Source organism: Penicillium manginii (genome assembly GCF_028828005.1).
Source record: "Penicillium manginii strain IBT 31320 chromosome Unknown utg000006l:1.0-4164085.0:1.0-4166146.0, whole genome shotgun sequence".
Classification (NCBI taxonomy): domain Eukaryota; kingdom Fungi; phylum Ascomycota; class Eurotiomycetes; order Eurotiales; family Aspergillaceae; genus Penicillium; species Penicillium manginii.
The window spans coordinates 1,981,983-2,006,347 of NW_026643107.1; the positions used below are offsets into that span (position 1 = coordinate 1,981,983).

The window sequence follows — 24,365 nt, forward strand, 5'->3', positions numbered from 1 at the left end:
CAAGAGAACATAGTTTACACAGGATCCCCGCGGGGCTCCCGAAATAATGGGGGCGAAGTAGACATCAAAAAGGAGGATGAGTCTATTTATTTGGCGGACTTGCGGGCCATGGTGTTCAGGGCGGAACCATCGACGAACCACTCGATTTGGGGCTCGTTGAAGGTGTGGCTGAGAGAGACGTCGAAAGCAGGGCCACCGGCAGCAGGGTGGACGCGGAGAGTCATGGGCTTGCCGACCGCAAGCTGGGTGCAGAGCAGATCAACCTTGTCGGCGGGCTTGATCTTGTCGTAGTCGGCGGGGTCGGAGAAGGTCAGGGGCAGCATACCCTGCTTCTTCAGGTTGGTCTCGTGGATACGAGCGAAGGAGCGGACGATGATGGCGAGACCACCGAGGTGACGGGGCTCCAGAGCGGCGTGCTCACGGGAAGAACCCTCACCGTAGTTCCAGTCACCAATGACGACCCACTTGACGCCGCGAGCCTTGTAGTCACGGGCAGTGGCAGGAACAGCGTCGTAGGCGCCAGTGAAGGCGTTCTTGACCTTGTTGGCCTCACCGTTCTCCTCGTTCACGGCACCGATCAGCATGTTGTTGGAGATGTTGTCCAGGTGACCACGGTACTTCAACCAGGGGCCGGCCATGGAGATGTGATCAGTGGTGGTCTTGCCCTGGCACTTGATCAGGATGGGGATATCCTCAGCATCCTTGCCGTCCCAGGCGGGGAAGCCAGACAGGATCTGCAGACGGTCACTGGAGGGGGAAACAGCGACGTTGATGGACTCGCGGTTGGCAGGAGGGGCCTGGTAGGTGTCCATACCGGGGTCGTAGCCGCGGCTGGGGAGACCCTCACCAGTGGGCTCCTTGAGCATGAACTCGTTGCCATCCTTGTCCTTGAGCTTGTCGGTCATGGGGTTGAAGTTCAGGGTACCAGCAACGGTCATGGCGACGACAATGTCAGGGGAAGCGACGAAAGCGTGGGTGGCGGGGTTGGCATCGTTACGGCCAGTGAAGTTACGGTTGTAGGAAGAGATGATGGAGTTGGCCTCACCCTTCTTGATGTCCTTACGGTCCCACTGACCGATGCAAGGACCACAGGCGTTGGCAAGGATGACACCACCGTACTCCTCCATAGTCTGGAGCTGACCATCACGGGCAATGGTAGCGCGAATTTGCTCGGAACCAGGGGTGATGGTGAAGATGGACTTGGACTTCAGGCCGTGGTCCAGAGCATCACGGGCAATGGAGGCAGCGTGGGACATATCCTCGTAGGAGGAGTTGGTGCAAGAACCAATCAGACCAACCTTGAGCTCCTCGGGCCACTTGTTCTCCTTAACGGCCTCCTTGAACTTGGACAGAGGGGTGGCCAGATCGGGGGTGAAGGGACCGTTGATGTAGGGCTCGAGGGTGTTAAGGTCAAGCTCGATGAGCTGATCGTAGCGGGCACCGTCATCCTCACGGAGGTCCTTGGCGTACTCGCGGGCGAAGTCACCAATGTGCTGACGCTTGGTGGCCTTCAGGTAGTCGTACATACGGTCGTTGAAGGGGAAGATGGAGGTGGTAGCACCAATCTCAGCACCCATGTTACAGATCGTACCCATACCAGTGCAGGACAGGGAGTCAACACCGGGACCGTGGTACTCGATGATGGCACCAGTACCACCCTTGACGGTCAGGAGACCAGCAACCTTCAGGATGATATCCTTGGGGGTAGTCCAGCCAGACATCTTGCCAGTGAGACGGACACCAATGACCTTAGGGGCCTTCAGCTCCCAGGGGAGACCAGCCATGACGTCGACGGCATCAGCACCACCGACACCGATAGCGGCCATACCGAGACCACCAGCGTTGGGAGTGTGAGAGTCAGTACCGATCATCAGACCACCGGGGAAAGCGTAGTTCTCCAGAACGATCTGGTGAATGATACCGGAACCGGGCTTCCAGAAACCGATGTTGTACTTGGCGGTGGAGGAAGACAGGAAGTCGTAGACCTCCTTGTTGATGTCGTTGGCACGAGCAAGATCCTTCTCGCCACCGACCTGGGCCTCAATCAAGTGGTCACAGTGGACGGTGGTGGGGGTCTGGACGGAGGGCATGCCAGCGGACATGAACTGAAGAATGGCCATCTGGGCGGTGGCATCCTGGCAAGCAACACGGTCGGGACGGAGCTTGAGGTAAGAAACACCACGCTCGATTTCCTGGTTGTGGGGGTCGTCAAGATGAGAGTAGATGACCTTCTCGGAGTAGGTCAGAGGGTGCTGGAGACGATCGCGGACGACCTTGAGGTTCTCGGACATCTTCCTAAAACGGGCGCAAACAGGTTAGCTGTCAATTCCATGACGAAATTTTCAATTTTTCAACTTTTGTTCAAAAAATTGTGTTGAGCGAGCGGAATTCGTACTTGTAGTTGATGTAGTTACCCTGTAGTTCGAATCGTCGTTAGTGGCTGGTTTTTCCGACTTTCTTGGAGCTATCCTATGGAAGGCTTGGGCCACTCACAGTCTCAGAGTTGGTCATCTCGACCTTCTTGTCGAGAGGGTCAACGGTAGCGTAACCCCGAGCCCCGAAAAGCTAGAAAAGGGTGAAGGTTAGTCGCTGCAAAGCAAAGTTGTATTATCGTCATCATCGTCATCGTGCCGACCAAGGCCGGATTGCGATGCGAACGATTGCTGCGCCTGGAGAGATAGTGCTTACAACACGGGACTTGGAGGCCTAGAGAATCATCATGTTAGCTTTTCGTTCACTGGAATTCAGTTCGAATATCCCCCTCGACGGTCTCTCTTTGAGACGTCCCGATTGACATGAACGAAGCAAGCGCATCGCCCAGCCTCGGCAGTGGAAAATTGGAGGAAGTATGCAGGGTGAGTTACGTACCAGCGCACCGGCACGCGCAAGGCGGGTGGAGATCATGATGAATAGCTCTAGGTACAACCACTTTCACCAGTGGTAGCAAAAGAGAGTGGAGAGTGGGAGAGGAAGAAGGGAAAAATGAAAATCGAGAAGGGAAAGCTTGGTGGTTTTGAGTGGGCGATGAGAGACTGGGACCGAAGAGCCGTAACCGCCGTTACCATGGCGATACCATACCGTATTGAAACTTCCGTTTGGCCCGTTCGGATGCGGCAAGCTAAGGCTTTAGGAAGATTGGGCCTATGCCGGTAGCTCTGCGATGCTCGGACTGGCCTTGCGAGTGAATTTTCGAATGGAAACTCGGCATGTCTAGTTCATAATGCTTTACAGCTTAAGGCCTATCTATTCACCTTATACCAAGGTGCTTGACCCCTTGCCATACTCCTCTCGATCGAGAACGACACCTGGAAGGAGGGCGGTAATGGCAATACGCGGCATGTGACGGCGGCAGAAATCCTCACCAATCACAGGATTTACGATTACAGGGAGTCCTCCAAGGTTGGACCAAGGGAGTCTCGGGCCAAGGGCAAAAGCGCTGTGCACGGGCAGAGTTTCATTTACATGCGGAACACTGAACTCGGCCTGAACCCCGTTCACCCGTTCGGATGCACATGGATTGGGGGACATGTGGTTCTGCCCCATCAGGCCCATATAAGATACCCATCATTGAGGGATTCCCACTGGTTTAGATTTATTTAACACATCATAGGTGAGTAAGAATTGTTTTGTATTTATCAATTAACACCTCCCTGAACAAATAACCGATGCTGGATCCGTTCATTCTTTCCGGGTGAAAGTATAACTAGACACGAAACTATGTTCTGTTTTGGTGTACATTTCCGGACCGACAACATGCAAACGTCATAAAATACGGGGTGAAAGGTAAAGAGGTAAACCGGTGACGAGCAGCCGAGGCGTGCCGAACGGGCTTGCCGCTGGGTTACCGACCAATCACCACCCGCCTGTTTCAAGCAACCCACTGACCCACGCTGGTCAGCGCAATTTACTCTTCCAGGCCAAGGTTGTCCGCTCTCCACTCCGCCCCATATCACTCCGGAAATCGGTGATATCTTTTTTTCTCTGTCTTCTATCGTTTTGATACCACTAGTTCAGTGATCGGACATCAAGATGGGAGCTCTCCGCAAAATCAAGACTAAGCGTCGCACCAGGTACGTGGTATTCACCATTGGTTCACGTGGAAGAGGAGAGTGGACGGGAAAAATTCAAAACTGAATTTTTAAAAAATTTGAGATCTGCATATTGACTCCCAACAGAGACTATGACCAGGTCATCGCCGACGTCGACTCGCCGCGCCATCTCGCCCAGTACAAGGCGAGCAAGGATCCAGAGGATCTGCCTGGACTCGGTCGACACTTCTGTGTCGAGTGCTCCAAGTGGTTCGAGAGCGACTACAACTTGAAGGCGCACACCAAGGGCAAGAACCACAAGCGCAGGTGAGTCGCAAGTCACTTTACCCCGTGGCAATTTGCACTGCTAACCATCCAATCTTCTAGAGTGCGCCTCCTTCAAGAAGAACCTCATAGCCAGGAACTCGCCGAGGCCGCCGTTGGTCTGGGTGTCGTCGAGAATTGGAGGGGTCACATCAAGCGGGCGGACAATGCGGCCGACAAGACAGCCGACAAGATGGAGATGACTGCTTGATTCGGGTCTTGAACTACGACAAGCATAGATGTCGCGATTTCCAGCATCGCGCTCTCCTCAATTAGATCGCCTTTCCTTCCACCAAAAAAGCGCATTAACGACGACCATGACTTTTGACACTTGGATATTCACGAACCTACAGCTGCAAGGCGGTGGAGCTCACGTGAAACAATTTTTTTTATAGCCGAAAGTCGCCGGATGTCCGTTCTGCCGGTTTGCGGCATCGCACAAAACTGCCGGTCATCGGCAGATTTCAAACCGGGCAATGCGGCATCAGGGCGAAATTTACCCCTTACCACCAGTACCCCGGAGTAATTCCAATAGAAATCCCTCAATACCAAATAGGAGCTCTAACCAGAAAGGGTGTTTCGGTATATCTTCTTGTCTTGGCCAATCCCACTCTATGTACACAGTAGCCACACTCTCAGACTCTTTAGACAATGCCCTAGATCCCGCCCTCGGCTGGCACCCCATGGGCCATCCCCGGACCGCTCAGAGCCTTCATTAACCACTCGTAGGCCGCCCACTACCCGATTATTAATGGTTAATTGTCTCGGTCTGGAATGGACAGGATCAGGAGAAAACATACTTGTACCGCATTCACAATAAATGCTCTGATACTGCAGATCCCGAGCCCCCGATAGAAAGCGTGCACTCCCTCGGCTCGGTAAACTTCCCGTGCAATCTGAAATGAGTTCAAGGTCTGCCGAGGGCGTCCACTGGCAAGTAAAGCACGTCCCTCCGCAGCCTCCCCCACATTGTCATGCATAGTTTGCGCCTGCAGTCTCGTCTTCACCATGTCCAGCGGGAAGACCGAGCCCCAAGTGACAATGCCTGCAATGCCACCACAGAGAAGCACCTTGAGTGCAGCTTGGTTAGAACTTTCATTCTCGGTTGTAATCAATCGTTTGCATAATTCGTAAGACCAAAAACTGTTCCAGTTGGTCAGTTTATATATCCACAATCATTTACAGTGATATACATGTAAATATAGATATAGAGTCATGGGATGCGGGGAGGATCATCAAGTAGCGCATGACTTACTAGAATCCGTAACCAATTGCATCTCTTGCACCAGTGATGGATCCGCCATAATACAGACCTCTCCACCCACGGTGGCGATATATGTCCTTGACAACAGTCCAGGACGATACCTCCGGCCGGGGGTCCAATTGCGCACGGCACTTAATGAACTCCGTTGGCGAAGACACAGTCCAGCTGGCCATGCCGCCAACAGCACCAGCGATCCAGATTTTGGACAATGAAACGCCATCTGGTTTAGTGGTGTCAATGATGGAGCTATCAATCGACTTCAATGTACGATTATAAGCCACAAAAAGGATAGCGTTGAGTGCTCCATATCCCAGAATCGGAGCGGCCGCACCTTTATAGAATATGTTAGTTCACGGGTCATTCAATAAGGCAATTCAATGGCAGCACAAACCTCGAACGAGGGAGCTGGCCTTCTCGAATCGGCTCAGATGTGACGTAGTAGATGCATCCGTGCGATTGCCGGCCTGCAGCCGCACCTTGATTACGTCGAGAGGATTTCCGATGACAATTCCAAGGGCACCACTCAGGTATCCTGCCCAAAAATCCGACATCCTTCACTGATCGAGAAGTGTGAAACTCCATCGCTTGCGGGCACCCATGTGAATCTCGTTGCCAATGGCGGGGTGATATAATATCACGTGACAACGCGGCAGTTTGGTGTGGCAGGCAGACGCGAGACAGGCGCGTGAGGGTGGCAACAACTTCAGATTTTAACAACAACAATAGAAGGGGGGTTTACAGAGGGTTGACAACCGACCTAGGAGCTTTAACTTGGAGGTTTGAAATTATGTACGATCTTTGTTCTGACGCATCGAGTCGCATGGAGCCCTTGCTAACAAACCCCAAGGTATCGCCCACGTCCACCTGGTGCCGATGGCGGCGTAAAGACACCGTTGCAGCCCAAATCCGTGAATGCCGTTGATCGCCTAGCCAAACCATTCAAGTGCCCCGGATCAGCGACACCGACAAGAGCTTCAGAGAAACCATCAAGGAAGAGACGAAAGGTCAACTATGCCAATGCCGACGGCAGCGTCGACGACGGAGCGGAGAAGCCATACACAAACGATGACCGACTCGCCCTGGCGACACGGGAGGTGAATCGATTCCCGGCCTTCAAGCCCAAGGATAAGGATGTGGCTTTCAGGACACGATTCCGAATCCCATTAATAGACCAAAATACCGAAGGCTACAACCCCGACCGGCCAGCGCCGACATTGGGTCTACGGACAGGTGCGATTTTTGTGGCCAAGCCACTGCACGACCCGAGCGGTGAATTTGCCATTGTTCTCTATGATCCTACCATTGATGACATCCCCGAGGAGCCTAAGCCAAAAGAGCTGGAAGGGCCAAAAGAAGCAGACGCGGCACCGGAATTGGATGAGCCCCTGGTACATAAAAGTTTGGCAGATATTCTTGGTCTGAAGAAAAAGGTTGAAGATAGACCAAAAGTGCCCGTCGTGATTGACCCGCGACTTGCAAAGGTTTTGCGACCACATCAGATCGAGGGTGTGAAGGTAATGTCAATCACTGCCTGCTTCATGTCATTCCGAAACTAACGTGGCTGGACTGGGCAGTTTCTATATAGATGTACAACTGGACTGATCGATAAGAACGCCAATGGATGTATTATGGCTGATGGTATGGGGCTGGGAAAGACAGTACGTATCATGGATTTTGATGGTGGTAATTTTCGCTAACTTTTCAGCTCCAATGCATTTCTTTAATGTGGACATTGCTTAAGCAAGACCCCGAGGCTGGCAAAACAACTATCCAAAAATGTGTCATTGCTTGCCCTTCTAGTTTAGTCGGAAACTGGGCCAACGAACTAGGGAAATGGCTGGGGAAAGATGCCACTACTCCCTTCGCTATAGACGGCAAGGCTTCCAAAGCAGAGCTCACTCTCCAGGTCAAGCAATGGGCAATAGCATCGGGCCGTGGAATTGTTCGTCCTGTTCTGATCGTATCCTATGAGACTCTCCGCATGTACGTGGATTGCTTAAAGGACCATCCGATCGGTCTGCTTCTTTGCGACGAGGGACATCGACTCAAGAACAAGGAAAGTTTGACATGGGTGGCTTTGAACAGTCTCAGCGTCAGTCGTCGCGTTATCCTTTCAGGAACACCAATTCAGAACGATCTTTCTGAATACTTTGCCCTGCTCCATTTCGCCAACCCTAACTTACTAGGTTCGCAAAATGAATTCCGCAAACGTTTTGAACTGCCAATTCTCCGAGGTCGCGATGCTGCGGGTACCGACGCGGATAAAAAGCTAGGCGATGAGCGCCTACTTGAACTCTCCACCGTTGTTAATAAGTTCATCATTCGACGAAGCAACGACATTCTGTCAAAATACTTGCCTGTCAAATACGAACATGTTGTTTTCTGCAATATGGCCCCGTTCCAGCTGGATCTCTACAATCACTTTATCCAGAGTCCAGAAATTCGAAGTTTGCTACGAGGAAAAGGTAGCCAGCCTTTGAAAGCAATCGGCCTTTTGAAAAAGCTCTGCAATCACCCCGATCTTCTTGACTTGGCAAACGACCTTCCTGGATGCGAAGGCGCATATCCGGAAGACTTCACCCCACCCGACGCTAGGGGTCGCGATAGAGAGGTCAAGAGTTGGTACTCGGGCAAAATGATGGTCCTTGACCGTATGCTCGCTCGAATCAGACAAGACACAAACGACAAGATTGTTCTCATCAGTAACTACACTCAAACCCTGGACCTCTTTGAGAAGTTGTGTCGCTCACGCGCCTATGGCTGCTTACGATTGGATGGTACTATGAACATCAAGAAGCGATCAAAGCTGGTTGATAAGTTTAATGATCCGGAAGGGCCCGAGTTTGTTTTTCTCCTGAGCAGCAAGGCTGGTGGATGTGGTCTCAACTTGATTGGAGCCAACCGACTGGTTCTCTTTGACCCGGATTGGAATCCAGCTGCTGATCAGCAGGCCTTGGCTCGTGTGTGGCGTGATGGGCAAAAGAAAGACTGTTTCGTCTATCGCTTCATTGCGACTGGGTCTATCGAAGAGAAGATTTTCCAACGCCAGTCCCACAAACAGTCCCTATCATCTTGTGTTGTGGATGCAGCGGAAGACGTGGAACGCCACTTTTCCCTTGAATCCTTACGAGAGCTGTTCCAATTCAAGCCCGAGACACGCAGTGATACGCACGACACATTCAAATGCAAGCGGTGCCGACCAGACGGTACCCAGTATATTAAAGCGCCGGCCATGCTCTATGGAGATACGAGCTCGTGGAATCACTTCGTCAACGATGGTGAAAAAGGGCCGCTAAACCAGATCCAAGATCTATTGATACGGCAAGAGGTTGGCGAGAGAGACGTCTCCGCCGTCTTCCAGTACATTAGTCACTGATAATTATTTGAAGGGTGATTTTGGCGCATTATGGCTTCCACGCAAGGCGCTTATTGGGATATTTTGCTAGCGGCCTAGGATGGCAATTATTGGATAGACTCATTCTCAGCGAGCATTGATTCTGTGCCTTATCTTTCGAGCATACAATTTGAACTCTGGTTGGTTGATTCGTTATGAACCAGCGAGCGCTTTTTTCAAGTCATAAATCCCGGCTTACCCTGGATGATCCTGGTGATGCATATCAATCTCAATTCTATGTTCTCTTTCAATATTTTATGGCCTTTGGATGTGCCCTGTATGCCACCTCAGCGTGCCCACTACTTTCGGTACTTTGGATCTCCTCACTATGTCATTCATTGATCCTATGATGGCTTACTTGATTTGTTCGGCACGGGATCGGTGGGTCCTTCGGGACCGAAGGACAACTCGGGGCCGAGCCACTTCACATCCTCCGTATTTACTGCTCTCTACTCTCCGCCACTGATATCTGGTCCAGCTTACAAGAAAAACAGTGGCTACAATGAGCTTAACCCGAGGACACTCGTGTAATGTCTGCCAGCAACGCAAAGTCCGCTGTGACCAGCAAAAGCCATGCGCAAACTGTGTCCGAACCCAGGTTGAGTGTAAGGTTGCGCCCCCACAGCCAGCGAGAAGGAGGAGGAAGAAGTTGCATGAGCGGGATTTGCTAGAACGACTCAAGAAATATGAGACACTCATGACTCAGAATGGTGTTGCCTTTGATTCTGCCTTTGACGATCAAGATGAGACTATTGGGCGACAGGGCTCTAGCAGCATAAAGTCTTCACATGGGAACAGTATCCCCAGCCAAATACCCAGATATCAAGGGAATGGACGAAGGTCGGTCTATTATATTTTCGTGTCCCAGCACTAAATCAAAGCTCATTCTCACAATAAAGCAGGAATCTGAAGTGGTTCGCATATTATGACGAATATCGATCAACCGATGATTTGCTAGGGGTGTCGACCGACGACGAGCAAGACCAACCAACTATCCATCACGCTTTTGATACGATATTCAGTGACTTTGATACTTTCCCCTTCATGGTCGGTGGGGCAGCAACCCCAATAACTCATCTTCACCCTTCTACAATTCAGATGTTCCAGCTATGGCAGGTGTATCTACATAATGTCAATCCCCTATTGAAGATATTCCACGCCCCTACCCTGCAAGTCCAGATCGTGGGAGCAGGGGCGGACCTGGCTAAATTAGGAAGACCCCTCGAAGCTCTAATGTTCAGCATATATCTGATTGCTGTGAAGTCAATGACAGAAGAGAAGGTTCAAAGTACTCTCGGAGAGCCAAAGTCTACTATTCTCGATCGATATTATCGAGCATCTCAACAAGCATTGGTTAATGCTGAGTTCATGAGATCAAATGATTTAATGGTGTTGCAGGCCTTCATATTGTGTCTTGTGAGTATAACGAATTGCCAATATGAACCCATAGCTGCCATGCTAATTTATCATTCACCCTAGCTCGGTGTAGGACGCAATGTTGATCCGCGCTCGCTTTTCTGCTTGATTGGGATTGCTGTACGCATAGCTACAAGACTTGGTCTGCATGGGGACGGTGCCAAATTTGGCCTTTCCCCATTTGAAGCAGAGCAGCGGAGGCGAACCTGGTGGCAATTAGTTGCCCTTGATAAACGGATCGCAGAGATGACAGGCTCCCCCATCACAGCTCTGTCGTCTTGTGGGTCGGAGTGTCGGCTCCCTTCGAATGTTAACGATAGTGATTTGCACCCGGACTCGAAAGACCCCCCACGGCAGGCTACTGGGTTTACAGAGATGACTTTTGGTCTGACCCGAATCGAAATTACCTTAGCATCTGCCCCAGACAGTATTCGTCCTAAACCACTCAACAGCCAGGTCTCGCATGCCATGCAAGCGTCCCCTGCAAAGTCATCACATACAGACTCGCCAGGTTCCCATCACATGCCATCTCGTGATGTAGAGAATTATGGCTCCTACTTCGATTCCACCTATATAAAACACTGCAACCCTGAAATTCCCATTCAGCGGTTTACTATGCTGGCAACCAAAGTCGCGCTCTGCAAGCTTCACGTTGTCGAGGTTATGTGCCGAGGAGTGCCCGCATCTAGCCTGAGCGAAGAAGAGCGCGAAAATACTTTTTTGAAGGCCATTGAAATGCTGGAATATGACGATACAATTCATACCAGTGACAACCTCCGAGGCTTTCACTGGTACACCCAGCTCCAAATTCCGTTTCCAGGATATATTTTCCTAGCTAGCGAGTTAGTCCACCGAACGAGCGGCGAGCTTTGTGAGCGTGCATGGCAAGCAATCTGCAACAATCATGAGCATCGAGGACTTTATCATAATCTGGATAGTCCGATGCATATGGCCTTTGGCCATGCGCTTCTTAAAGCGTGGATATCCCGTGAACAAGCTGAGCTTCAACTGGGTAGAGCAAGCGAGCCCCCGAAATTGGTAAATGTGCTGCGTCAAAGGCTGGCTTCTAGGCCAAAGGGCAAGAACCCCGGAGCTGCGAATAGAAGCGTGGATACTGGCAATATGGAATTCTCCGGCTCCACTGCCAGCGAGTCGCAGACATGTATTGGGTCATCATCTGGAGTCAAAAGCACATTCAACATGCCAGAAAATTCAACAGGGGAAAATTTCGATCCAATGATTGGATCAAGCTGGCTCAGTTCAGACCAACCCGATTGGGAATACCTTATGCAGCCCGAGGCATGGGGAGGCCTTTTTGGAAGTGATGAAGCAGGATTTACTTGAAGAAATTTTCTATTTCTTTCTCCTTTAATATCTATGTATACATATTGACCACTGGGGCTGGGGAAAAATCTGAGATAGCCGAGAATAATACATGGGCGCCAAGATATACAGATGGGAGCTCCATGCAGTCATCTTCCAAGGCTTTGAGAGTCCTCTGTGCTTGATGCCCCAGCTGAATAGTGGGTCCGATGCAAAAGCTGATCACTTACCACATGGAGATTTCTCCTGACCGCATGTACATATGTACATGCACCTGTCGGTCAAGAACATGGTTTAATGTGCCGATTCTCATTTCATAATGATTCGACATTCGATGCTCATGCTTTGGTCTCTCGAGGTAATTATTTGATGGGCACTTCGGTGTTTGAGAAGCTTTCGTACTTTTGTGATTTATGTACAATTTGTTCGCTACCCGATGCATTGGCGACCACCCCATATCATCGGCTGGGCGACACGGTTCGTTGGACTAGCCTGTGGGTCTAGATCATTGACCAACTCAGCGACCCGCAGCAAACAACCGGAAAATGCCCCGAGGAGTTCGTGAGAAAAGCTGAGGGGGTGTAATTGTATTTCTCCAGTCACCGTCTCATGGTCTTTGTCGCGTTCTTGAAACCTAACGTGCGAAGCTTGATACTAGCAGCGATAATCTGGGACGGAACGCGCCGGTTTAGATCTCCACACCAGCTTCTCGGTGGAAATTTGGCTTCTCCTGTTTCCACGGTACATGCGATGCATTGGCGCAAGGAACAGTCCGTGCCTACGGTTATGAGCCCCAGTCGTTCCGATGGCTCCCTTCGGCGCCGTTGGAAAGACAGGTTCCAAAGAACGATTTCGGGCAATTTCAAGAAAGTGGAAGGCCATGAATTCCAAGATCTATCATCTTCTCTCGATGATGCCAGCCGTACGTGACCAACTGCGAAGATGTACAGGTGCTCGAGGAGATCTTGAGCATCTTCCCCGATTCTCAATAAATTCGGAATCAACATTAACTCTCACTAGAAAATACGCCCGCTCGAACCGGCTCTGAGATCTCATCTAGTACAACCGTGATAGAAACTGAACCGCAACCGCCAATAAGTGATCTGGGTGCAGCCGATTCACAGGAAGAGATTGCACTGGAAAGTGTCAATATTGGGGATGAGAGTCAAGCTGAAGATGTCGATCAAGTTAGCCTATGCGGGATTGATAAGCCTTCGACAACGTTTCCATCTGACCCCATATCCGTTTGCGGGCGTCAAATGGAACGATTGGACAGTTTAACACCAACGGACTATGAACTCTGCAAGCGGATTTTATCGGTTGTCTCGGTCGTGCGCCGACCTGTCAACCTGGAGGAATTGGCCGAGCTTGCAGACTTACCTTCGCCCAAGAAGAAGGAGACGACAAGACTGATACATGAATCTAGCTCCTTTCTAACCATCGGAGAGGGAAGCATAGTTCATTTTGTGCATCAATCGGCCAAAGATTATTTGCAGGAGGAGGGGCTAACTGAGATCTTCCCAGACGGACTGAAAAGCCAAGATCATGCTCTATTCCTGAGGTCTCTCCAAGCAATAGCCGTGAGACTGAGGCGCGACATCTATGATCTCAAAGAGCCGGGTTATTTGATCAAAAATGTCGAGGCTAAGGATGATGATCCCCTGGGCCCAGTGCGATATGCAAGTGTGTATTGGGTAGACCACCTTTGCGCAGATCCCAGAGAACCAGATTTCGAAGAGGACGGCATACTCGACATGTTTTTACAAAGAGACCTTCTCCATTGGATTGAGGCTCTAAGTCTTCTCAGAAGCATGTCGGTCGGAGTATCCTGCATGTTAAAGCTCGAGAAACTGGTTACGGTTAGTGAAACATACGATATCGGAGAGAGTCAAGCTTACAATTATTAGGAGTGGGGAGCACCACCTTCAGTGATCGATCGTACACGAGACGCATGCCAATTTATACAGCACCACAAGCCTACGATAGAGGAAAGCCCGTTACAAATTTATGCCTCTGCGCTAGTTTTCAGCCCAACTCAAAGCATAACGCGCAATCAGTTCATCAAAGAAGAGCCCAACTGGATCAAAACGAAACCAATTATGGAGGATGACTGGAATTCATGCCTCCTTACCCTTGAGGGCCACAATCAGTCCGTTCAAGCGGTATCATGGGCATCGGATAATAGGCTTGCATCGGCTTCATTCGATGGCACTGTGAAAATGTGGGACACATCCACAAGCCACTGTCTTTCAACATTCAGCGGTGATGAATCACCTGTCTCATCTTTGGGATGGCTGCGAGACACTAAGCTTGGCTTGGTCTTGAGCGACGGAAGAATCGAGACATGGGGCACGACCGAAGACTCCAACCTTCCACCGCCTAAAGACGGCGACCAGCCAGTAAGGGAACCAATTTCGAGCTTCAAAGATACCATTGAGTTATTTAAAGTAGCGTCTTGGTCTCCCCAAGGGACGCTTGCCTTTGCTGTCGAAGATGGATCAATCTGGATTCGCCCTGCCATTTCTGTTACTCAACGCCAGCCGTCCATCCCACTCAGAGGTACCCATCGAGGAGTGTTTGCACTGGCTTGGTCTCATGATGGTAGAATTGCGTCAGGCGCAAGGGATGGAACATTGAAGATCTGGGATACGGCCGATCGTACATGCAAGCTGGAGCCTGGAGGTCATAGCGAATGGGTCTATGCCCTTGCTTGGTCGCACGATTGCCAGCGACTGGCATCGGCTTCCAAAGAAAACGTCATCAAAATCTGGGAGACCAAGAGTGGTCGCTGCACCTCATGGATTCAAGGCCAGAACAATTTGATCCGGTCTCTTTCCTGGTCGCCAGATGGCAGACTCGCAGGTGCCGATGGCGAAACTATCAAAATATGGGATCATATAACTGGAGAATGTCTGTCTAGACTCGAGGGTCATAGGCATCAGGTGTGGTCAGTAGCCTGGTCAGAGAATGGAACTAGGCTTGCATCGGCTTCCCGCGACAAAACAATCAAGATATGGGACGTTGCAGGAGACCAAAAGGAACAGCCTCTTTCCGGTCATAGCCAAAGGGTCAAGAAAATTGCCTGGTCAGCGGACAAAACCAAGCTTGTATCTGTTTCTGAGGATAGCACTGTCATTGTTTGGGATATTCGCACCGGAGATAATGTGCAGAACCGTATCAGCAATGTCCATTCAGTGGCTTGGTCAAAGGATGGCACCAGGATTGCGTTTGTGGCTGGTCACAATGTCATTGTGATCTGGAACATTGTCACTGGAGACTGTGTGCAAACACCCACGGATGCGAGTAATGATATCAGCTCCGTCGTTTGGTCAGAGGATGGGACTAAGCTTGCGTCTGTATCGAAAGATTACCATATAAAGTTCTGGGATCTCTCTAGCGAGGAATGCGTGGAAGCGGCCTCACAAGAGGACGCTTCAACTTGTCCTCTGACGTGGTCAGATGTTGTTGCCGAGCCTGAGACTCTCGATCTTGATACTGCGCTTTCTTCAACGAACCCGATGAAATATGGAATCAACTCAGAGGATGCATGGATAACCTCCAATGGGAAAAGACAGCTCAGGCTACCTCCGGGGTATAATGTTGAGTGCTCGGCTATCTTGCCAGAGAGAATCGGAATCGGGTGTGGTTCTGGGCGTGTACTTACTTTTACAGTCTCAGAAGCTACTGAAATCTGTGTTTGATAGTTCTCTTAATAAATTTGTATCTAGCCTATGAAGTGCAGTCAAAATCTTTGAACTCTAAGGTTCCTGGCAAGTAATGATCCATTTCAAAGCTCCGGCCTGTATGTTTGCCAGAGAAGGGATTTCCCAGGGCTTTGACTATAATAACTTGTTCCTGATCAGAGTTACCTAGGTAGCTTTCTCGATCTTCATCTCTCCATCTTACAAATTGGCCTAGCAATCATCTCAGACGAATTTCAACATTTATCGAGAGTGGACATCGTTCAACTATCATCAAATTCAAATATGAATATATTGCTGAGTCATTTCGCAGCTCTACTGACCTTTATTCCTGTTTTGTCAGGTAAAACGGGGTACGGGACCTGCCAGGCAGGATGTGCAGGTATCGTGATGGCCTGTTACTCGGCTGCAGGAGCTACGTGGGGGGGCCACCCTGGGTGCAGCCGCAACTGCACCTATAAACGTACTTGCCTGTAACTCAGTATTTGGAAAATGCCAAGCAGCTTGCGCGTCTATGTTGTTGATGCCTTCTTTATCTGAAAAGATCTGTACTTATTTGGGGTGGTGTATGGCAGAAATCCACTGACCTAGTACCTGCAGTTGGACCTGAAAGAAATGGAGAGAAATATTCTATCGGAGTTTCGTGATTATGTGGTCTCTTTCTTCAACTTGACTAGGTGAATTCACTATTTTTTGATGTCAACTAATAGTATCTTGTACTAGTAGGATATTCCCAGCTGCCGGCTACTTCAAAGCAGTCCAACATCCATAGTACAAACCCACTAGCTAGGAAAAAGTTAAAAATTTTTTGGTTAAAAATCATTTGATCTCTAAATGTTTCTCTGGCAGCTTATAATTTCCCTGCTGTATTGAAAAGACTAAGGTAAAATGTAGAAGCACTGTTCCGGTAGCAGAGTATCGGGCCGCGCCCAGACCGGTGAGTGTGTGACGTATGGTCAGCAGCACGCTTGGACTCCTCCCCGACTCCGCGTTGACAACGCATCTTCCACTTCCCCCACTTGGAGCTTTCCTGTCTTGTCAAGCTTCTACCGTGCCGGAGCTCCTTAAAGCGAATCTCCTTGCAAGCCTTTCCGCAGATCGACCCGTCAACGAGCTCGCCCCCTATCCCCGAACGCGAACCTCTCCGCCATGATCATTGCCTAATCGGAGCTCGGGACAGCACTCTCCGTCCGCCGAAATAATGGATCAATCAATCCAGCGCCTGCTTAATGATAAGCTATACGATAAACGAAAACAAGGAGCCCTTGAGTACGTTATTGGGAGCTTTGACGGGACCTCAAAATGCTCGCTCCTGGCAGCCACACCGCTAACACGCAGTTTCTTTGACAGGCTAGAGAAAATCGTCCGCGATGCTGTCTTCCGAGGAGAGCACGAGAAAATTGCCAGAATCGTTGAACAACTCTGTCACGACTACGCTTATGCCGTACACCAACCCCATGCCCGAAATGGCGGTCTGATCGGGTTGGCTGCTGCCTCCATCGCCTTGGGATCAGTGAGTTAATACAGCCAGAAGGAAATCGGATGGGCGAGGCTGATATGTGGTTTCAGGAAGGAGTGGCACCCTATTTGAGAGAAATCGTACCTCCCGTCCTCGCTTGCTTCTCCGACCAAGATGCGCGGGTTAGGTATTATGCTTGCGAGAGCATGTACAACATTGCCAAGGTGGCCAAGGGAGAGATACTTCTCTTCTTCAACGATATATTCGATGCTCTAGCGAAGGTGAGATAACACCCGATACGTTTATGTTGTTATCCCACTACTGCTGCTGATATTCATACCAGCTTGCCTCAGATTCGGAGCTCTCGGTCAAGAATGGCGCGGAACTACTCGACCGCCTAGTGAAGGACATCGTGGCCGAATCTGCAGCTTCATATGTTTCGGTGCTGCAGATATCTGAGAAGGAAGACCCGACCGATCTCGATGAAGCCGAACTCCCTACGGCATTCTCTCTTGCCAAGTTCATTCCTCTGCTCAAAGAGCGAATCCACGTGATCGGGCCATACACTCGCAATTTCTTGGTTTCTTGGCTCACTCTGTTGGATACGATCCCCGATCTGGAGTTGGTTACATATCTTCCTGAATTTCTGGAAGGGTTGGTTAAGTTCCTTGGAGGCCCGAACAAAGACGTCAATGTCGCTACGCAAGGGCTCCTTGACCGATTCCTATTGGAGATCAAGAGAATCACAAGGTTGAAGAAAGGTATTGAGGAGAGTCGCAAAGATCAGGAAAGCCGCAGACGGTCCGCAACGAGTGACTCGATGAGCTTTAGCACCAAGACTGAGACCGATGCCGCCGATAAGAACGATATCGCGGTCGATGACTCCGAGTCCGGATCTCTCTTTGATGACGAATTAATACAGGCCGACGGGGACTGGATTCCGGGGCAGGACGTACAGATTGACCACCCTAAAATTTTGGACATCCTCGTCAGCTTTGTCGACACATCATACGGTATACATTGTTTCTCCCTCATTCTTGTAGAATAGCCTGAAGCTAACCAACCACAAATTTATAGACGAAGAAATGCAACTCACTGCACTCAGGTGGATCGACGCCTTTTTCGAGATTAGCCCTGAAGACATTCTACCCTTTGTGCCACGACTTTTAACCCAGGTCCTCCCGGCTATGTCAAGCGGCTCAGATCAAGTGCGGCAGGCTGCCAATCGTGTCAACAAATCCCTTCTCGAATACATCTATTCACTCTCCGATGATGCAGCGGATGAAGTACAGCCTCCATATAAAGTACCTTCAACCGCGCCTAGCAAGGAAAGCGTGGAACGAAAGCCTTCGGAAATCGCGAGCATCGATGCCAGAAGATCGACAACAGAGACTTCTAGAGCTGCCACCCCTCGTAGCAGTATCGTCTCTACTCCCGTGCCACCTGTTGATCTCGACTATGCTGCAGCTGTCAGCTCACTTACATTACAATTCCTGAACGAGAATGAAGCCACCCGAGTAGCTGCGCTCTCATGGCTCATTATGTTACATCGCAAGGCCCCGCGAAAGGTGGTTGCGTTTAATGATGGAACATTCCCAGCTCTTTTGAAGACTCTTTCCGATCCTGCAGAAGCGGTTGTAACCAAAGATTTGCAGCTTCTATCGCAGATCTCGAGAAATAGCGAGGACAGCTACTTTGCCTCTTTCATGGTCAACCTATTGCAGCTCTTCTCCACTGACCGACACCTGTTAGAGGTCCGTGGGAACCTGATCATCCGACAACTGTGTCTTAATCTAAGCCCCGAACGAATTTATCGGACACTCGCTGATTGTCTTGAAAAAGAAGAGGTAAATTTACATGATCAAAGCACAAGGAATATGTACTCACGGTTATTAGGATATTGAGTTTGCCAGTATCATGGTGCAAAATCTGAACAACAATCTCATCACAGCCCCAGAACTATCAGACATGCGAAAAAGATTACGAAATCTTGACTCGAAAGTAGGCCAAGCCTTGGACAACTCGCGCTTTTGATCGCAGCTAACACAAATACAGGAGGGACAGATGTTCTTTGTGGCTCTTTTCAGATCCTGGTGCCATAATGCGGTCTCAACATTTTCACTCTGCCTTCTCGCGCAAGCCTACGAGCAGGCCTATAATCTTCTCCAGATCTTGTACATCACTCTCTCACGCCAAAATCCTGGTATTCCTATGCTAACTGACCCTCAGTGCTGAGTTAGAAATGACTGTCAATATGTTAATTCAGATCGACAAACTGGTGCAACTCCTCGAGTCACCAGTCTTCACATGTACGCTTCGTATCTTTCATCCGAAACCATAACCAAGACTAACAAATTATTCTACCAGATCTCCGTCTCCAGCTTCTTGAGCCAGAAAAATACCCCTACCTATACAAATGTCTTTACGGCGTCCTCATGCTCCTCCCCCAAAGCTCAGCATTCGCCGCATTGAAGAACCGCCTAAATAGCGTCAGCAATATAGGATTTCTTCACGCTGCACCCCGCAGGTATAGCATCTCGCCCCTCGTGTCTGTCTTGAATTACAAAGCTCACACTACCCTCTAGCACCGCGCAAGCAGGACCATCATCATCGTACGACCGCCCGGCTGGCAGCCGTCTGAAAACCCGCGACGAGAACGGTGTCCGCTGGGTCGACCTTCTCGATAAATTCAAATTTGTCCAAGAACGAACACGCCGAGCCCAAGCTTCGCAACACCAGTCCCTCGATGCAACCGATTCTCTGCATAACCCTTCCCTTACAGCTGCTCTCTCGGCCGCGACGGTAGATCGGAGCAGAGATCGGAGCGGTCTTCCAGACATACCTCGAGGCATGGTCGGAGGATCTGGAGCCATGGGTCCCAGCGTGGGAGTCGCAGGGCTAGGTGTGGTGGGGGGAGGTGGTGGTGGTGGAGGAGGCCGTGCGCTTGAACCGAAAGTCAGCAATTCGTCGTCTTTGCTCGGATCAGGACATAAGCATAAGTCGAGTCTTCCGAATTTGGGCCGTTTAGGGATCGGAAGTCGTAAATCAAAGAAGTGAGACGACGGGATCAATTGTTTACTTTACATATTGCGCATAGCGGTGGTTTTAGCAAATACCCTTCATCATCTTCGCTGGCTAGCAGCTCAGCAGAAAATCTTCTCTTGTTTTCTTTCTTTCCTCCGTTCACACTATATACGAATTGTCATGAATCGGTCGAGTGCATATGTAAAACCTGGGGATAAGATATCTATACCACCGAATATTAGGAGCAATTCTGAAATAGCATTCAAGTATTTTTTGATTCGATTTTATTCGATTCGATAGTCAAGATGAATTTTGAAAGGGCTTTATGGACAGTGAATAGATCAAATGCAAGTAAGAGCATAGACAGTAGAAGCGAAGAGAGAAAAGTGCTCGGAAGCAAGAGGCATCCTAATACATAGAGAAAGCCATCCCACAACCCAAAAGAAAAGGTCCAGGTCAAACGAAATCCCAACTCTAGGAATCGAAATCGCCAACATCATATGCACAGGCGGTGGAAAGAAAAATGGCGCCAAAGTGCAGAAAAAGGGGAGGATCGAGGTCGTCGTGCTCATCTTCGCAGGAACATCACGCGAAGTCGAGAAGAGGGCCGAAGCCGAACAGAACAGAACAGAATGGAGCGTAGCAAAGCGAAACAGATCGAACAGGTGAAAGAAGAAATTGGCTAATGCAGAAAGAAGAGTAGTCAAAGTTCCAACGGCGCCGGGGCAAAGCGAAGTGAAGCGGGACAGAATTCAACAACAGCGACGGTGAGGATGTATTCATTCCTCCTCACCCTCACCGCAAGCGTGAATCGTTTGAACCCCATCCGGATGGTCGCCAGCTCCCTGTTGAGTGTTTGGAGACGGTGCTGCCGGTCGGTGAATTCGTGCCGTTGGAGTAAACATACTCGCCATCAACGTATTGAGCTCCGGTGGAGAAAGTGCTGCGGTGCTTGCGGCGGGCATAGCGCTGTTCGAGACGGTAGAGCTCAAGCTCTAGAAGACGAAGGGTTAGCTTATTGTTCCAGTGTGCATTGACTGCATATTTCCCATGTTTCTTTCCTCCGGGTGTCGCGTGCACGTACTTGCTTGAAGCTTATCGATCAGACCCATAATGACGAAGGTTTTTGTGATTTAATTGAAGAAAGACAGATCTTATTCTCCGGATCGTTCGTGAGTCGCTGGAATCGCCGGGAATTGGTGGCGATATGCGTTGTTCTCTTTGTTGCTCCTATATATGCAAGGTGGACGATCGTTCCCATATGCAGGGCAGGGAATAGAGCTGTGGTCGCCGGCAACGGACGGAAGTTCAACACCACGTCACTAGACTAACCATGGGTTAGTGACATTCCAGGCATGGGAGGAGAATCGAATCAATGGGTCGGGTCATTTCATACCAGTTCAATGCTTGAAAGGAGGGGGGGGAGGGGAGACACGAGGGAAGCGGGACTTTTCTGCGGGTGCCACAAGGAGGTTGGGAGGTAAGGAGAGGCACGGGATGACAGTAATTGTACTCCGTAATGGTAATTTGTTCCCCAGGTTTAAGTTCAATGAAAGAGAAAAAGAATGGAATTGGGTTAGACCCGAAAAAAAGAACGTGTGTCGAAAGGAAAAAGGTGGAAGGAAGATGGAAGGTCGAGAATCGCAGGGGAGAAAGGGGAAGTGGGGAGGTGCACCTTGGCGTGGAGTTTACAGTACAAGAGTACTTCACTCCATACTTCAAGTTCCAAGGTTTACTTCTACCTGATTCCTACACTCAGACCATCTATGACCCAAGTATTGTCCAATCTATTTCTCTGCTTCTATTTCCATATCTCACGGTCCACCTCATCCGTGAAGGGGAGTACATCTTGTCCCGGTAATTTGTTGATATGTTCTAGGCCCCCCCCGCCAACGTTTCATCCTACTCCTCTTGCGCTAACAGTTCCTGCGCTATATGTGCGTCAGCGTCGCCCTAAACAAGTTTGGGCTTAGGGTATTAATAAAGAGAGGGTCTGAGCGTACCGTTCCACAGTTCCGAATACACGCCATCGAGCTCGAGAAGCTCGCGGTGCGATCCCACCTCCACCACTTCTCCGTCCTTAAGCACCAGAATCTGGTCACTGTCATAGATCGTGCGTAGCCGGTGCGCAACAAACACGCTCGTCCGTTTCTTCTCGCGCAGAATACTGTTGATATTCTGCAGCAGAGCCTGCTCGGTATAAGTGTCCAGGGCCGAAGTCTAGAAATTCCCACCATTACGGTGGCTGGTCAGCCACACTTCCACGAATTACGCATCCCCCTCGGCTCTTATCACACGAAACTTACCGCTTCATCGAAGAATAGTAGTTGGGGATCCTTGAGCAGCAATCGTGAAATCGCTAATCGTTGTTTCTCTCCGCCCGAGATCATCATCCCGCGTTCTCCTACCGCGGTCTGATACCCGTCCGGCAATCGCTCAATCAACTGGTGGATGCGCGCACGCTCCGCCGCCTGCCGGACCTCCGCGTCCGAAGCATCGATCCGTCCATATCGAATATTGTGCGCAATGGTGTCATTAAACAACGGGGTATCTTGGGGCACCACACCGATCGCCTTCCGGAGGCTGTCAAGCGACACATCGCGAATATCCTGTCCGTCAATCAGGATTCGCCCCGATTGAGTGTCATAAAAACGGAATAACAGTCGCAGGATTGTCGACTTGCCACAGCCACTGGGCCCAACAATCGCGAACTTTGCTCCAGCTGGAATCGTAAAACTGGCATTTTTGAGAATCGGGCGATCGGGGTGGTAGCCGAAAGTGACGTTCTCGAAGCGGATCTCGCCGCCGCGCTTCAATGTCAGGGGCTTTGCGTCGGGCTTCTCCTGGATTGTCACATTGACCTTTTGTAGGTTGAACAGCGTCTCCATGTCCAGCAGAGACTGGCGCAGTTCACGGTAGACAGATCCTAGGAAGTTAAGGGGCACAGACAACTGGAAGACGAGCTGGTTGACCATAACCAGATCACCGACCGTCAGAGCACCAGTCGCGACTCCATCAGCGGCAAGGTACATCATACCGGCCAGCGCACTGGAGAAGATCATGTTTTGACCTGAGTTGAGGAAGGCCAGAGAGGTTGTCACCTTGATCGATGCATCTTCGTAGTTTTTCAAGGCCTTGTCGTATCGAGCAACTTCGAATCTCTCATTATTGAAGTACTTCACAGCTTCATAGTTGATGAGCGAGTCAACGGCAACGGTTGCTCCACGGTTGTCAGCTGCGTTAGCCTGACGTCGGAATTTGGTTCGCCAGGCAGTTGTGGTGATTGTGAAGGCCGTGTATGCAAGCATAGTTGTGACCGTGATAGCCGCAAACTTGGCACCATATTGGTACGTCTAAAAGAAGGCGTGAGGGGATTAGCTCTGTCTAATAGTGAGATACGGAATGGAATGCCATACCAGAATACCACACACGAGCGATATTTCAAGCGCTGTGGGGACGACATGGAAGACCATTGAGGTCAGCAAGAAGCTAATACCCTTGGTTCCGCGATCAATCGCCCGAGTCAAACCACCAGTCTGACGCGAGAGGTGAAAGCCAAGGTCCAATCGCAATAAGTGATCGAAGACATTCCCGGCGACCTTTCGAATGGCTTTTTGGGCAACGCTCGCAAAGACTGCGTTGCGAAGTTCCTGAAAGATAGTTGCACTAATTCGAGTTACGCCATCTAGACAAGTCAGTTACGAGGAACATCCTTTCTCACTTGACAGTAAGCCCATACAAGCAATGATCATAGAGCCTGCAACAGTGTAGGCAGTTCCACCAACGGCAGCAAAGTCCACATTCATGGAATCCACGATACTCTTGAAATAGAAAGGAACTTCCACGTTGAGAACCTAGATCTATCAGCATATACAAGGACAAAGACGACACAATCGCAATCAACCAATCATACCTTGGCTCCTATGAGCAGTGATAATGCTGTTCCCACACGAAGTTTCGTGCCCCAATCATCCTATATCGGGTCAACACTTCCATTTTCAAACAGGCACGTGCCATCAAGAGCCATACCTTCGGCCAGAGGTACTTGGTCATTTCACGCAAGATCGCCCAGTCCGCCTTTCGTTGTTCCTTGGTGGCCTTTGTCGACTCGCTCAGCAGGTCTTTCTTGGCCACGGCCTTCACTGTGCCATCCGGCTTCTCAATCGCTTTGACATCGATCAATTGCGAGGCTGGGGGGCGGGGGTCGGGATGGGATTGTTCTTTGCTGCGGTAAGGTCCTTGTTATCGGAGACCTTGTTGCGCAATTTGCTGGCGCAAGCGAATGCACGTAGTTGTGTCTTATTGTACCTTGTCCATGGTGACGGACCGGCGAAGCTCGGATGAGCGAACCGCGCTGCCGGGCGCCAACAAGGTGCCCGAGCTGCTTTGAGCAGCATTGATATGCTTTGAGGGGTATTTTTGCCGCTGAGTA

The 24,365-nt window shown here is 50.1% G+C and overlaps 10 protein-coding genes across 10 annotated transcripts; 5 read left to right on the forward strand and 5 right to left on the reverse strand.

The window, feature by feature from the left end:
* Positions 1-86: 86 nt before the first annotated feature.
* Positions 87-2,904, reverse strand: acoA (aconitate hydratase ACO1; the record flags this gene model as incomplete). Its single annotated transcript, XM_057105751.1, has 5 exons — positions 87-2,295; positions 2,396-2,415; positions 2,494-2,565; positions 2,689-2,706; positions 2,869-2,904. 5 exons carry the CDS (start codon positions 2,902-2,904, stop codon positions 87-89), a joined length of 2,355 nt encoding a protein of 784 aa, XP_056957200.1.
* A 348-nt stretch (positions 2,905-3,252) lies between these two features.
* On the reverse strand, positions 3,253-3,528 carry N7533_009102 (uncharacterized protein; the record flags this gene model as incomplete). Its single annotated transcript, XM_057105752.1, has 1 exon — positions 3,253-3,528. One exon carries the CDS (start codon positions 3,526-3,528, stop codon positions 3,253-3,255), a length of 276 nt encoding a protein of 91 aa, XP_056957201.1.
* Positions 3,529-4,029: 501 nt separating this feature from the next.
* Positions 4,030-4,563, forward strand: N7533_009103 (putative C2H2 finger domain protein; the record flags this gene model as incomplete). Its single annotated transcript, XM_057105753.1, has 3 exons — positions 4,030-4,070; positions 4,176-4,355; positions 4,416-4,563. The coding sequence occupies 3 exons, from the start codon at positions 4,030-4,032 to the stop codon at positions 4,561-4,563; spliced, it is 369 nt and encodes a 122-aa protein (XP_056957202.1).
* Positions 4,564-5,008: 445 nt separating this feature from the next.
* On the reverse strand, positions 5,009-6,167 carry N7533_009104 (uncharacterized protein; the record flags this gene model as incomplete). The annotated part of the gene is made up of 4 exons (XM_057105754.1): positions 5,009-5,089; positions 5,153-5,495; positions 5,608-5,947; positions 6,008-6,167. The coding sequence occupies 4 exons, from the start codon at positions 6,165-6,167 to the stop codon at positions 5,009-5,011; spliced, it is 924 nt and encodes a 307-aa protein (XP_056957203.1).
* A 297-nt stretch (positions 6,168-6,464) lies between these two features.
* N7533_009105 (DNA-dependent ATPase RAD54) lies at positions 6,465-8,992 on the forward strand (the record flags this gene model as incomplete). The annotated part of the gene is made up of 3 exons (XM_057105755.1): positions 6,465-7,130; positions 7,191-7,274; positions 7,322-8,992. Coding segments are annotated over 3 exons (2,421 nt in total), but the record flags the coding sequence as incomplete, so codon positions are not given.
* A 514-nt stretch (positions 8,993-9,506) lies between these two features.
* On the forward strand, positions 9,507-11,770 carry N7533_009106 (uncharacterized protein; the record flags this gene model as incomplete). The annotated part of the gene is made up of 3 exons (XM_057105756.1): positions 9,507-9,850; positions 9,913-10,426; positions 10,490-11,770. Coding segments are annotated over 3 exons (2,139 nt in total), but the record flags the coding sequence as incomplete, so codon positions are not given.
* Positions 11,771-12,499: 729 nt separating this feature from the next.
* Positions 12,500-15,450, forward strand: N7533_009107 (WD40 repeat domain-containing protein; the record flags this gene model as incomplete). The annotated part of the gene is made up of 3 exons (XM_057105757.1): positions 12,500-12,671; positions 12,770-13,608; positions 13,657-15,450. The coding sequence occupies 3 exons, from the start codon at positions 12,500-12,502 to the stop codon at positions 15,448-15,450; spliced, it is 2,805 nt and encodes a 934-aa protein (XP_056957206.1).
* Positions 15,451-16,651: 1,201 nt separating this feature from the next.
* N7533_009108 (VAC14 family protein) lies at positions 16,652-19,966 on the forward strand (the record flags this gene model as incomplete). Its single annotated transcript, XM_057105758.1, has 9 exons — positions 16,652-16,963; positions 17,020-17,190; positions 17,253-17,922; positions 17,987-18,756; positions 18,806-18,910; positions 18,965-19,083; positions 19,139-19,218; positions 19,277-19,436; positions 19,495-19,966. 9 exons carry the CDS (start codon positions 16,652-16,654, stop codon positions 19,964-19,966), a joined length of 2,859 nt encoding a protein of 952 aa, XP_056957207.1.
* A 762-nt stretch (positions 19,967-20,728) lies between these two features.
* N7533_009109 (uncharacterized protein) lies at positions 20,729-21,045 on the reverse strand (the record flags this gene model as incomplete). The annotated part of the gene is made up of 2 exons (XM_057105759.1): positions 20,729-20,928; positions 21,018-21,045. The coding sequence occupies 2 exons, from the start codon at positions 21,043-21,045 to the stop codon at positions 20,729-20,731; spliced, it is 228 nt and encodes a 75-aa protein (XP_056957208.1).
* An 865-nt stretch (positions 21,046-21,910) lies between these two features.
* Positions 21,911-24,330, reverse strand: atm1 (ATP-binding cassette Fe/S cluster precursor transporter ATM1; the record flags this gene model as incomplete). The annotated part of the gene is made up of 7 exons (XM_057105760.1): positions 21,911-22,153; positions 22,240-23,286; positions 23,350-23,618; positions 23,673-23,787; positions 23,847-23,906; positions 23,963-24,171; positions 24,222-24,330. The coding sequence occupies 7 exons, from the start codon at positions 24,328-24,330 to the stop codon at positions 21,911-21,913; spliced, it is 2,052 nt and encodes a 683-aa protein (XP_056957209.1).
* Positions 24,331-24,365: the final 35 nt, after the last annotated feature.